General features: G+C 45.4%; 1 protein-coding gene across 1 annotated transcript; it reads left to right on the top strand.

Annotated features, from left to right (window-relative positions):
- Positions 1 to 1,874: 1,874 nt before the first annotated feature.
- LOC120951810 (uncharacterized) lies at positions 1,875 to 12,987 on the top strand. The gene is made up of 8 exons (XM_040370748.2): positions 1,875 to 1,979; positions 6,350 to 6,872; positions 9,390 to 9,902; positions 10,472 to 10,677; positions 11,131 to 11,344; positions 11,507 to 11,828; positions 12,443 to 12,567; positions 12,700 to 12,987. The coding sequence occupies exons 2-8, from the start codon at positions 6,791 to 6,793 to the stop codon at positions 12,834 to 12,836; spliced, it is 1,599 nt and encodes a 532-aa protein (XP_040226682.1). The 5' UTR covers positions 1,875 to 1,979; positions 6,350 to 6,790; the 3' UTR covers positions 12,837 to 12,987.
- The last annotated feature ends 331 nt before the right edge of the window (positions 12,988 to 13,318 follow it).

Raw genomic sequence — 13,318 nt, 5'->3', positions numbered from 1 at the left:
AGCAGGACTCTTGCAATAGCTTGATCTAGCTAGATATTAAGGATTTTATAGCCTTTCTAGATGAAACTCTGTACTAAAAGACTAACCGTAACGGATGCCATATATTCCAAGATTTCTTCTTAATACCATTCATTCCGATTCACGTAAACCCCTTACTGTGCTACTTTCCGGCCTAGAACAGGGAATGAATTTCAAACAGACTTTCGTGCTCGGTAGACAGAATCGACAGAAAATCGCCTCCCCGCCTCAAAAAGGTCGAGCGGTTTGCAGCGGAAACATCTTGCCGAATCATAGCCGCTGTTACCAGTGATGAAGAAAAAGGTACTTCTTGGTTCGTTTTTCATCCTTTGCCTTCCCATTTTTTTGGCTCTCAACTCCCTTTGCAACGTTGGGCTTTGGTACACGGGCGAACAAACGAATTGGAACATTGGGCCACACACATATCGACAGCGTCGATGTAACCTGATCCCTCGCGCGCCTTGTCGGTATCGGTGCGACTGTGTGCGGAATGTGTCTTCTTGCACATCTTCGATTGGAAAATGCTCACTGCCTTAAAGCTGAACGGGCGTTTTCGCAGCACTCGACAACTGTGCTAACAGAGAGTGTCACGTTACATATGTAATAACAATTTACCACACGTTGCCAGAGGGCGATTCTTGCACACTTTCACCATGGCCTCCCACTGCTCGACTGACGATCAACCCCCCAGAAACATGAAGATGACGGAGTGAGTGACATAAATATTCAAACTTACTGCGGGGAATGTATCATACCTTTAATTCAATTCAACCACACACACGCACGAGACGATCAAAATGCCTTTCACGGACACGAACGCAAATTCGAAATGTTGAATTCGAAGGCTGCATGGGTGTTTGCTGAGGTAAACATTATAGCACGTGGTGCGTTCTCGGAGGTATTAGAGATGTTCCAGGAAGATGTAAAATAAACAGTCGGCGGTAGATATATAATTGAAACAAGGCATCGCTTGATTCAATGTCTATCCACTACATTAAACGGGAAGAACTTGATTGTATGTGTACGACTGCTGCGAGCTGTCTCAAGTTCTCTAGCGTTAAGATATTCCCCGCATTCCTTAAGTCAAGCAGTGCTTTCACATGATGATATCAGCAAGAAAATATCTTTCTACTAGCGTTTGTCTAACGATGATTCACGATGATGGAAGGAAGAACACATTCCATCTCGATTCCTTTGACCTTTTACCGCAAGATCTTCTTCCACGACCTAGTCATTTGAGGCATTTTTGACGCTCCCATTGAATGGCATATTGAATGTGCCATTTTGTTCAACGGATGCTCTTCAAGATCTACGAAAACAACCTGTAAACCGGCCATCCATTCAAACGTCGCTGAAAAGTCTCACGCAATTCCTCAACACTCAAGTCACTCCAAACAATCCTTCAATCACAAATGCAATTCAAGGACAACAGAAAAGGAATCAGCGAGACTTACGACTCGCAACTAAGACCGACCCATGGGAAGATCCACCATTGGGAAGACAAACGGTGCATAAATGACAGTGGCTGTAATGAAGAAGGGATAGAGATGAGGTGACGACCAAAGGAAGACCACCACCCAACGATGCCCTCAGTTACTCCGCTTCCCACAAAAATGCGTCTGAAGAAAGCAATGACGCTCGCCCTTGGGATGGGTTGGATGGTTCATGCAGGAGAAGCTGGCATTCATCGGATGCTTTCTAAACTCCGGAGCACATGCACTGAGAGACGCGCAGACTCCACGAGGACACACTCCCTGTGAGTGACTGTTTGGCTCGGGAGCTCCTCCGGATGCTGGAGAAGTCATCTGCGTGAGTACGATTGTTTGGAGTTTGGAACGGCATGGCCACAGTACACCGTAAGGCTGGAAGGTCAGTTCCGAATGAAACGTTACGGAGAGTGGCCGTTCCTGCGTTACGTCTGTACAGTGGGTCAACGTTCGCGACACGGGGCAGTGTATGATGTGAGTCGTTACGGTAGTGTTTTTATTTGTGATTTCCGTGGCCAGTGAGCGTTCGGATAGAATCGGTACACTTGAGGATGGGTTGGTGATTGTGTTTAGTGAAACAGCTCATGCTATGGATTCTGTACGCTTATCATTACAATGATAGAGACTCCTCTGTGCCATGGGATTCTCCTCCGAACATTCAGTTGTGCTTCCTCGTGCGTGAACCCATCGTGCAGTACGTGTAGAAGGCGACGTGTAAAAGCCCTCTTGACCTTTTGGGAGAGCATGATTTAGGCCCCACCACACATACACCTGAAACGGCGTCATCAAATCGTAGCCTCAGCCGCTTGGTAGTCGTGTGGAATAGAACTTTCACACCTCATGCAAATGAACAGACAGGGAGCCCGTGCCCGACGCTCCACAGGGAACCATCAAAACATTTTGTGGCCGCTGTATGGCAGTGCGGGCCTTGTACTTCAGCGACCATTAACATGCCCTCGGCGGTGCTTCCATTCGATGGAAAATGTGTGAGAAGTGCGTGTGTAATGCAAAACGGCAGCGAAAAAATGTTCCTCCACATTTTCCTCCCCGAATGCTCACTTCCAGCATTCACGCCAGCATTGGGATACGTTTACGTTTGGGCGTCGTTCGCTCGCGTTGGGCGTGTTTGACTCGGTGCCAAAACGGATCACACCTTAAGTGGATAATGGAAATTACTTTCGCGGGCGGTGGTGTGCGGAACGGTGCGGTTGCGGGGTCGGTATGCCCAGATGCCGGTTGCTCGGGTTGCTGAGATGTGAGAAAATGTGTCTAATGTTCTTAAAATTGCTGCCTGCCCAAATTGAGTCATTGGAGTCGATGGAAGGGAAATTGTGAGACGCGCCTGTCAAAAGCTTTGGCTTGCGTAAACGCAGTGAAGTGATTGTGTGGGAAAGGAGGGGTGTCGTGTTGCGAAGAAGCTCCCGGGTTGGGTGGTGTAATTACACTCGGTGTTTCGTTTTACCCAGTGAAACCAGAAAGCCAACAGCAGCAAGCTAAATATCGTTCTAAATAGCTAGCGAAATGCTGCAAAGTGGGCGGATGTTGAGTTTTTATATTTATATTTTCAAGTATTTGGTGAAAGGTTGCAGGATGTGTATCGTATTTTAACTTTTAATTCTGCTTCAGAAAGCAATGGTTGGGACAACAGAACGAAGAAAACAATCGCGAGAAAACGAACAAAATGATTGGATAACAATTACAAATTCAAACTAATGTTTTATGGAACATATTTATGATTTTTATTTACCAAGCTTTTGTAAGTATAAATTTATTCAAAGGTAAAATCTTATTCGAAAATCAACAAGCTACAAATTTCAGCGAAAGCATGCTGAAACATTCATCGTTAATAATATTCGAAACGAACTGTTAAACTTTCTTTCGCCATAAACTTTCATCAGCGTTTCAAATACTCTCCCCATTCTCAGCATATTTAATCACACGCTCTATCGGTTCTTGCTTCGATGAGTTTTTTTCACCCCCATTTTGGTAGAAATATAGATTCATTCGACCAAGCCACAGAACGACGAGCGAGCACGGCGCGGGTAAATAAACAGTAAACAGAACGATTATTTTTAATGAAACGAGCAAAAACAAAGAAACAACAAACTCAAACTCAACGATCCCGGCGGAAGCATTTTTAACGAACCGTGGTTGTTTGGAGCTTTTTTGTTTCTCTTTATCTCTACTGCCCTCTCGGTCTCTCTTCTCTATGGATCTAGCTATCCCGTTGCCACGTTTACTCCCATCGCTGACCACCTCCATCAAAGCAATGTCTCACCTCGCCGGGGCGAAAGAAAATCAGTGCCGCGGCTCCTTGGTACGCCATATCGCTACCGGGCGGCTGTAGCTTGGGTCCGACAGGATAACGATATTGTGAAACTGTCTAGAAAGGACCTTCGGCTTCGGCGAACCCCGACAGGGAGGCAAACAATGTGCAGAACGCAGAACCCAAGCAAAGAGGTAGCACAGGAAGTGGCAGACCCGAAACGTGAAACAATTCGCCTTCTTTCGTGTTTCGTTTCGGTTTCGTTTTATCTTTAATCCTCCCCTTAGATGTCGTGTGCTGTGTCTTGTGCTGGCTAATGGATGATTTAAAAGTTTGCCTTGTCTGAAATCGTGTCACCCAATGGGTGAAGGAATTTTTCATTTTACCAAGTGGAAGCGGAAAAACTTTTCGCTCCTCTTGTTAGTTCACCTTTACTTGGACTCACAAAAGGGGACACGGGGAAGACGGCGCTGGGGCTAAACACCGTCTGTGCATCCAGTGGCGCTCGAGGCACAAGTGCACGACGGTCGCTTCCTGTTCCGCCGGGCAAAGGAGCAATTTTAATTAAGTGAACCGTCTTGGCTCAACCGAAAGGTGTCAGTTCCGTCGTTGTTTTAACGCCCATAGGAACTCTCTGGCCGTGACACGCCTGCCGTGGTTTGCGAGCATTCGTGTGATACACATGGTTGGTGGTTGGTTGTGGTAAAATAAAAAAAAAGCAACGCAAACGATGCTGCCTCGATGGAACGGTCCTAGAGAAGAAACGGCCAATGGCGGGTGAGGAAAGATGGTGATGTTTGCGGATCACCGAACTTTAATACATCAGAGGGTAATGGTGTGGGTGGGTCGGTTCGCCTGTGGGCAAGGATAATTTGGGCCACATTACTTACCATTAGTCTCGATTAAATTTTTAGAAACATTATCCTCCTGACTGCCTTTTTGGTGATGTTGTTGACTTAGCAGTGGGATTATTAGAGCAGATAGGCATTATGTCAGGAACAGCAACAAAACCGTTGTCAGAAATATGCTTTTGGTTAATAGAGGTAGAAGGGTAGTTTCGTGCAACACAAACGACATGGCTAATGGCAATTTGAAAATGAGAGCTACTGTTCAGAGTCTAAATAAAACGATTTGCTTAGCGTATTGCATACTTTTAGGAAAAATTGTATTCAAGTGCCTAAAGTTATGCAATTTTATTCCAAGTGATGCTATATTGCTTTCAAAAGCAGCATACTAGATTTGTTTGGCCTCTACAAGTCGCATGGAAATGTAAATAAAGCATAATATCACCCGAAACCTTTTTATAGGCCCTCTGCCATTCGTTCCTCGTCCTGGTGCTCTCGTTTTGGCTTGGTTTTTGAGCTCACATCAAGAAATTCATTAGAATACGTGTTGAGTAATTTGAACATAACCATTCCAAAATGCAGCGTGATGAAAAATGAAACTACCGGATGCTAATAGGTGTTTTCCCCCTGTTCCTCGCTCCATGCTCATCGCTACTTCGGCCCAACGAAAATCACCACGCTTTGGCAAATTGCCACCGAAAGCGTCTTCTGTCTTGCCAGGGTTCGCTCAAAGGCTCGCTCACTTTAGTGTACGAATAATAGTGAAAGAAGCAAAACTTTCAGCCATTTCTAAAACGGTGCACATTTCACGCAGCGCACGACACCCCGCCTGGGCGACCGTGCCACAGTCGTTGGCGTTGGCCATTTATCATTATCAGCATCCGACGCAGAAGGGATGCAAGGACTCCCCACACAGACCGACATCCTGCTGAGCGGATGGGAGGCCGTGCCTAAGAGGAAATGGCGAGATGGCGCGAGGAAGAAAGAGAGCTCAGGGAGCAAAAAAAACTGCAGAATGCGTCCAAGCGTCCGTCTGTCTGCGTTGTCCATAGCCATTAAATATTTCACCGATATCTTGCCATTGCTTCTGCTGTGCCTCTTCACTTCGGCTGCGATTGCAGTTGAACGAGGATCGACTCCGCAGGTTCGATGTTCTCACCAAAAAAAGAGTAGAAAAAAAATGATCGAACAAATGAACGCAACGGAAATCATAGAGCATTGAGGATAACGAAAATTTATGGTGGCGATTTATTTATGAATGCTTCCTTCCACCAATCAGCGGGACATTGCCGGCATTGATATACACTGCCGGCGCTGTCCTTTTGTGTGTATTGGGTGTACGTGTGAGGGCGATGTCGCGAGAGAAAGGAGGCTTCCTTTTGTTTTCCTCGTCCTTTTTTTTGGTGCAATGTGAAGCATTTGCAAAGGGAAAATAAACACATTGAAAATAAAAATCAATACAGCAAACAGACACACTTTTTTGGTTTTGATTTTGGCATGATTAATTTTACTTTTAATACAAATGATCAGCATTGCAAAAAAAAAAAGATGCTCTGCCGACATTATTTTTTTATAACGCAGCATAAAATTAAAACAAAACTCTTTTTTGTATCATTATGATTCTCTTCCCTTTATGATATCCTGCGGGCTCTCCATTTCATGATGATATACTGCATAAATGTGCCGACTGTATAATGACTTTTACAAACGCTAAACTCTCCCAATCTCTCTAGGCCGCTTCTTCGTGATACCCACAGGTTATGCGTGCAGATTATGCTGCGATGAAAAATTGTTACAATAAATAACCGGCTTTAGGGCGTGAAAGCAGTGTGAAAAATAACGCCCAATCAAGAACACGCGTTAGAGTGGTATTGGTTTTTTTTGTTTTGAGTTGTTCTGTGCGAGATCGTCAAAAGTGAAATTAAATTAACATTGAGTGAAACAATATGATCCTTCTGTCAAGCGAGATAATGTGTCAGCGGGGGAAAAGTATGAGAATTATTAAAGTGAATTGAACTCCCCACAGACATGGTGGAAAGTGCGCTGTAAGTGTGGTGCAAGACGTCACAAAACGTGCGTTTGATATAACTGTCCGGTGCAATCCTGGTTGAAAACGATGGAAATCCGGTACCATCTTTAAGCGAAACCATGCGGATAAGAGAAACGATTTTGTGATGACATCGTTGCGCTGCTTCAAACATCAATGCAACAGTGTCGCACTCGCGACCATTGTATTACTGCTGACGATGATGATTGGTAAGTGCGCTAGGGTCGTGCCTTTTATGTCCTTCTCATTTCCAATATGTTCACTGGTGTAACCGATTCCTTGAAGTATATATTCTAGCTTCAGCATCGTTACGGTGTACTCAGATGCTCGTTGTCGTGTCGATGAAAAAGATTCTATAGTTTTAATAATTTGTCTCATCCTTGAATTTCCAAGGTTCGGTGCGTTTTCCTTGTTCCTCCTAGCTACGTGATTTTAACACCTACAAGAAGTGGAAAACAAATTCGTTTTCATTGCTTAAAGCTTGCTTCAACTTAACGCTCAATTGGTTAACCGACAGTCATAATTCCCTCGGTGTCAATTTTACAAAAGAAAGAACTTTTGCTTTACCCCAAACAAGATATAACCAGATAAAATGGATATCACCATCGGAATATAGTTGTTCGACCGTTCATGGGAATAAAACAAACACACAACTCATGGCAGAAAAGGTTTCCATGGTTCTTTGCCTGTGTTTCCAAATATAGCATGTTATGTTTATGCAAGACGTCCAAAATGTATCCCCGTGTGGGAGTGTTTCGCATCTTGCCTAAAAACTCCTGCCTGAGCCAAGCGCTAGGGGAGGGTGGAAGGGAAGAGAGGAAATTTTCAACAAGGCTTAAAATTGCTTCCTGAGCACAGCATCTCATGCTAAACTTTGGTCAATGGGATGAAGATGAGTGTTCGTTGCTGTGGACGAAACATTGGACGCTCTCGATCGAAAACCTTGCTGAAGTGAAGATGCTCATTAGAAGAGGATGAATGAAACAGCTTCCGCATTTAATTCCGAGCGGACAGGGAAGTATGATTATTCCGTTCTTAATGATAGGAAATTAACCAACAAGTAATATCATTAGTTTAGGAAGCTTATTTGTATGGTATTATTTAAGCGGAAATAATTAAGCCTCAAAGTAGGCGTACCAAATGAATATCTTTCATTATTTGGACATGCTGGCTGTTTAATTCAGCGCGCAAAGACTGTTAGGTACATTCAATTACCTAAAAACTCTCGTAACGAGCTTCATGAGTAACGTTCTTTAAGGTTTAACCCATTTTCCAACAGCGCGCACAGTTTAAACAGATAAACTTCAAAAGCATTACATCATAAATAACACCTCCATTGATTTTGCATATCCTGCTCGAAGCTGTTTCATCGTACACCGATAAAACGGCAATGATTTACTCGTGTTTGCTACTTCAAAGTGTCGTCAGTGTGCAGGGAAACCTTACTCATTCCCCCTCAATCCAGTACACCCACACACACCCCCCAACTCTCGGCATACGTACACACATAATTTTAAAATATTCAACAACAGTTCGATAACATTAAGATTCATACAGTGCGATAAGGAGCGCCCAGATTGAAGATACGTCAGCTGCTAGCTGCTGCCATAGATCAACTCTAGCCCCGGCCGCACACAGATAGAGCAACAATATTTCAAGGGTCACTGATGTTACGGGCTTATCTTGCCCTGTTCATCAAGGAAACTAATTGGGTCCGGGATGTTTGGCTGACTAGTTTAAATTGGGAAAACCCGGGCCCGGCCCACCCCTTCGTTATCGGTGTGTATCATTTCCCAACGTGTTGCTGTATCGTTTTTCTTTGACCGACCGGCTGTGTGTGGTTTAGATTTTGCTCTGATCCAAATTCTCGGTAAACTGAAGTCCCCTACCGAGCACCTTCGTCATTTGACGAGGCTACCAAAAGTTTTCACCTGTCCTTTCCATCCTATAGAGAAGTTGTCTAATGCAGAACGGATTGGTGTAATTTTAATATTCATCATTGGTGTGGTGAAGAATCATTCCGCCACTGGGTGAATCATCCATTTTGCTTTCAGCGGGGTAAGAGTATCCGATATCAAGTTTTTTATGCTACAAACGGCTTAGGCATACACCATCTTCAAAGCAACGCACTAAAGACCGTTCGGTCCTTACACACAGGCTTCGCACACAAAAGCAATGTGAAACAGCTATCTGGAGCGTACACTAAACAAAAAGAAATCCTTCATGAGCGCTGTTCGTGGAAAAGTTCTTTCGTGCCCGTGTGTCAAACGGCAACTGCAGTGCATTGTAACAAGCACTTTGAAGAGTGTACTCTTGAAGCTGGCTGGCTGGTACAAGGCTTAGCCGTACTCTTTATGATAATTGAATAACAGCGTTACTCATAACTGTATTCCACATTCTTGGAAAAAGCGATTCGTCATTTTGAAAAGCAAAGCACCACTGACACGTTTTTCTACTTCACTGTATATTTTATCTGGGTGGGCTCTTGACTTTGCATACAACCTGGCTAAAGGAGATAGTTTACGCTCATAGCTGAATTAAATGAAAGAAGAGCAACAACCTTTGGAGTTATCGTATGCAGAGGAATCGATTTCATCGACCAACACACCAATTGACCTGCCGTCGACATGTAATGCGGCACCAGACGTTCCGCTCTGTCAAGACCCACCGTGATAAGATTCTCCTCGCTCATTTCACCCAACACGTTTCTCCACCCACCTTTGCAGATGTACGAGAGCAGACGATGCTGACGGAGCATCCACCCACCACGGAGGAGGATCTACACTATTCTAAACAAATCACCTCAAACAGTAGAATCCAATCTCCGACAATGTCATCGGTGCCACCGACAACGCCACCGTCCCTGCAATCGAGCCCCAGCCCGCAGCCGACGTCAACCGCCTTTTGGTCGGAGATGTCTTCGTCATCAGCGACTCTGCCGGTGACACCGTTGCATATGGCGGCCGTGCCGTTGCCGTCATCGTTGACGGTGTCGGCTGAAAGTCTAATCCGAGATGTGACATCGGCAGTAACGGACGCGTCAACACATTCGCTCCCGGAGGCGGTCGCCATGCACGGAGCGGACCCGGGACCGATGGTGACGACGCACACCGCCCCATCCAGTGCACGGGCAAGCCCCAGCGGCACACTGCTAGGCGGTGTCTCCAGCGATTCAGCCTCAACGGCCGCACAGTACGGTGGCAGTAATGCGTACAACAAATACACGACCTTTCGACCATGTAAGTCCCTGCCCTGCACCCAGCCGGGTAGGAAAGATAACTTCTTAATCGATTTAGGTAGAGCTAGGTGTATCACCTGGAGCTACAAATTCAAGGATCAGGGTCTTATTAGCCGTCTAGCTGTTGATCTGATTAATCGTTACTTGGTGAAGTGCTCTGTAAACGAACAAGAGCTTTTGTCGTCAATGCAAAGAGGATTGCCTATCGTTAGGGGTTTATTAGTGTAATATAAAATTGAAATCAGCCTTAAGGTATGCAAATATTCAACAAATCTCCTTACTAAGAATGCATTCAGCTTAAAAATTTTTTTCTTTGCAAAAATGTTAAAAAACTAAAACAAAACTGAAGCATTTTGTAACAATTGACGATCTATCATCTACGTAATAATGAAAACATTTGCTGTAGAACTTCTGCAATCAATTATGCAAAATGGCAGCGATGAAAGATGTACCAAGCTTACTCTAATGTATCCTCTCATTAACATTTCAAACACCTTCATTCGCACCGCACCACTGACCGGGATGTATTTCCTTTGCTTTTCGTCTTTCCTTTTTGCACTACATTCGCAGTACTAATACCTACATTACCTGATGTGCGGCGTAGTCGAATTGTTCATTCGATGCCTTATCAAAGCAAGCATCATCACGAGCGTCACTGGGGTCCTTTTTTCGAGGAACCGGTCAACGTGACTTCCGGGGCGGCCTTGCAGGTTGGATATCATTTATCAACGGAGGCTATCCTCAACTGTAGGGTAGGCATGCTTAAAGATAAAACGGTAAGCATCATCGCCAGCTCCTGTGCAATCCCTCCCCACAACCACACATTATTCATTTACCACCGTTGTCGTTTGTTGTCGGGAGAACCACAGCGAAAGAAAAAAGCAAAACAAAAAACCGGCAACAAACTGATAACTCACAAGACGTGCCAACAGCCCGCCATATGAAATCGTGGCAATATTCTATTCCCCACCACCTGACACAAGACGCTGACGCTCCTCGGCACACGTTTGGGATCCGATGATGGGATTTATGTGAATGTATCACATCCACCCAGAAAAGAATCCCTTCGAGCCGACCCCTACACTGGCCAAAATTAATCTTATCCGCACGTTTACCCTTCTCAATCGTCCTCGATCGCTGCTGACGGTGTGTGTATTTTATCTCCCGTCCGTTTTTTTTTCGGCCCCCCGGTTTGCGGCATGTACCGGACGGACTCTGACGGTGTGCAGGTGATGTGGATCCGACGAACCACCGATAAGGTATCGTTGCTCACCGTTGGCAATAATACGTACAGCGGGGACCCGAGGATAAAGGTCAAATTTCAATATCCCAACAATTGGAGGCTACATATCAACCCGATCAAATCCGACGACGCCGGCCTGTACATGTGCCAGGTGTCGACGCATCCGCCACGGGTGTTCGCAACGAATCTGACCGTCTTAGGTAAGTGGAAGGGTAAATTACACCAATCATGGGTCTGTTTTCTCATCAAATGACTTTTGGGAGGAAATAAGATGTCTGATAAAATGACATCAAATATGCAACACTTCAGAGTTTCTACAATGATTCCTTACTTAATTTTACGTTTTCTGTTGCTTGCTACAGAGCCCGCTGTAAGAATAGTGGACGAGATGGGGTACGAGTTCTCCGATCGGTACTATAAACTAGGCAGCACCATCGAGATATCGTGCCAAGTGTCGACGTCCTATCTGGCTACCCTTCCACCCAGCCCCAAGTCGGCTGGCCAACAACAACGCTCGAAGACTTCCCCCGTCGGTGCACCGGCAAACACGTTGGACGAGACGGCGAAAACAGGCTCCAAAGCCACTAAAGACGATAACAAACTGTCCGACTCGACGGAAAGAGGGTTGATTAGCTGGACCAAGGATGGCGCCGAGCTGCCGAAGGATGTCAAGATGAGTTTTAGGTGAGTTTGTGAGACGGTGTGAATGTGTTAATAGGCTGACACATTTCTGGCATGTTGGCGCAAGTTATCGATCGTCATTAGAATCAGCTTCAATAAAGGTTCCGCTGATATATTGTCCTATGGTACATATTATACATGAGCGCCATCGATGGTTTGTTTGATGCTGTATTTAAATCAGGACCTCTTTCTTGTGTTTCGTTCAATGATCAGCTCCATTGAAACCAAACGATTATCAACATCCATTGATCACTCTTACAAATTGCAACTATTGATAAATGTCCCAATCTGTAGCCCTTTTCCAACTCCAAAATGCACCATTTCAACCGCATTTCCAATAACTCCAGCGAGCAACGCACATCCACGCTCAGTTCCGCTCCTTTCAAATGCGTACAATTTATCGTCGATAACAGCATCAAATGAAAATTTGTCCACCGTCCACGTTCCGAGCGTAGTATGACGAGGTCACCATCAAAGCGTTGGCGGGACTCCCTGTACGATCCAGTGCGCCCGTACCCATCACGCATTCGCTGCGCTATTATTCGACCGTGGTGGACGTGTTCTTTCGACAAACTCTCACCCGAATATGCTTTCCGTTCCATTCCTCCGATTCACAGTGGCACCAAGCAGTGGCTCATCAGCCGGATATCGATTCTGCAGGCAAATCGTGTCCACAATGGCGTCTACAACTGCACCGTCGCCGGCAAGCAGAGCCAGGCGGCCCAGGTTCAGGTCCTGAACGGTACGTATGCGTAATAGGATTACCTACTCTCCGAGCGCTCCGGGCTCAGGGCAGTGCGATAATGAAAATTTTATTGTCTTCGAATCTTGGGCCGCTTCCGTTTGGCCGGCCGTTTTTCTCGCACAATCACAGGTGAAACTCCGGCCGCTGTGCAGCATAATTTTGGCCATCGCAAAGAGGCGACCGGGCTGGTCGGTCTTCACTGCACGGTAGTGGCAATAATCTGGTGCACTTTGCAGAATTTGGGCCCGTTGCATGTGTACTGTTAATCGTGCTCTCGCTACTCAACAGTCGTGGTTTTACTCCGGGGCAGGTATTCGACATACCAAAGGGAAAAGATACAGACTACATAGCAACCAACATAACTCACACCACAGTTAATTCTGGTTAACAGAACCGGTGTGTGTGCGTGTGTGTTTGACCACTGCGGCCAAGTAAAAGGAAAAGATCGGGTCGAACGAGAAAAATAAAACGTTCGCTCCACAAACGTGTTGGACAGCAGATTATCCGGTGCAGGGTAAGGCGATAAAGCGATTGAAAGCGACCCACAACACGCACGGGATCAGTCGCTCTCTGAATGTATCTGTTTGCAGATTTACCGTTGGATTGTGTGGAAAGGTTTCTTCTAACGAATTCAAAACGTCAAACTCATTTCGGAGGTTTTAACAGGTTTGAATTGCGAACGCGTTCAAGTACAGAATCAAAACAAGCGTGTACATATGATGAGTTGATAGGTAAAGCAGAAGTATCT

Source organism: Anopheles coluzzii, chromosome 2, assembly GCF_943734685.1.
Source record: "Anopheles coluzzii chromosome 2, AcolN3, whole genome shotgun sequence".
NCBI classification, from domain to species: Eukaryota; Metazoa; Arthropoda; class Insecta; order Diptera; family Culicidae; genus Anopheles; species Anopheles coluzzii.
This window is presented reverse-complemented; position numbering and strand designations above follow the sequence as displayed.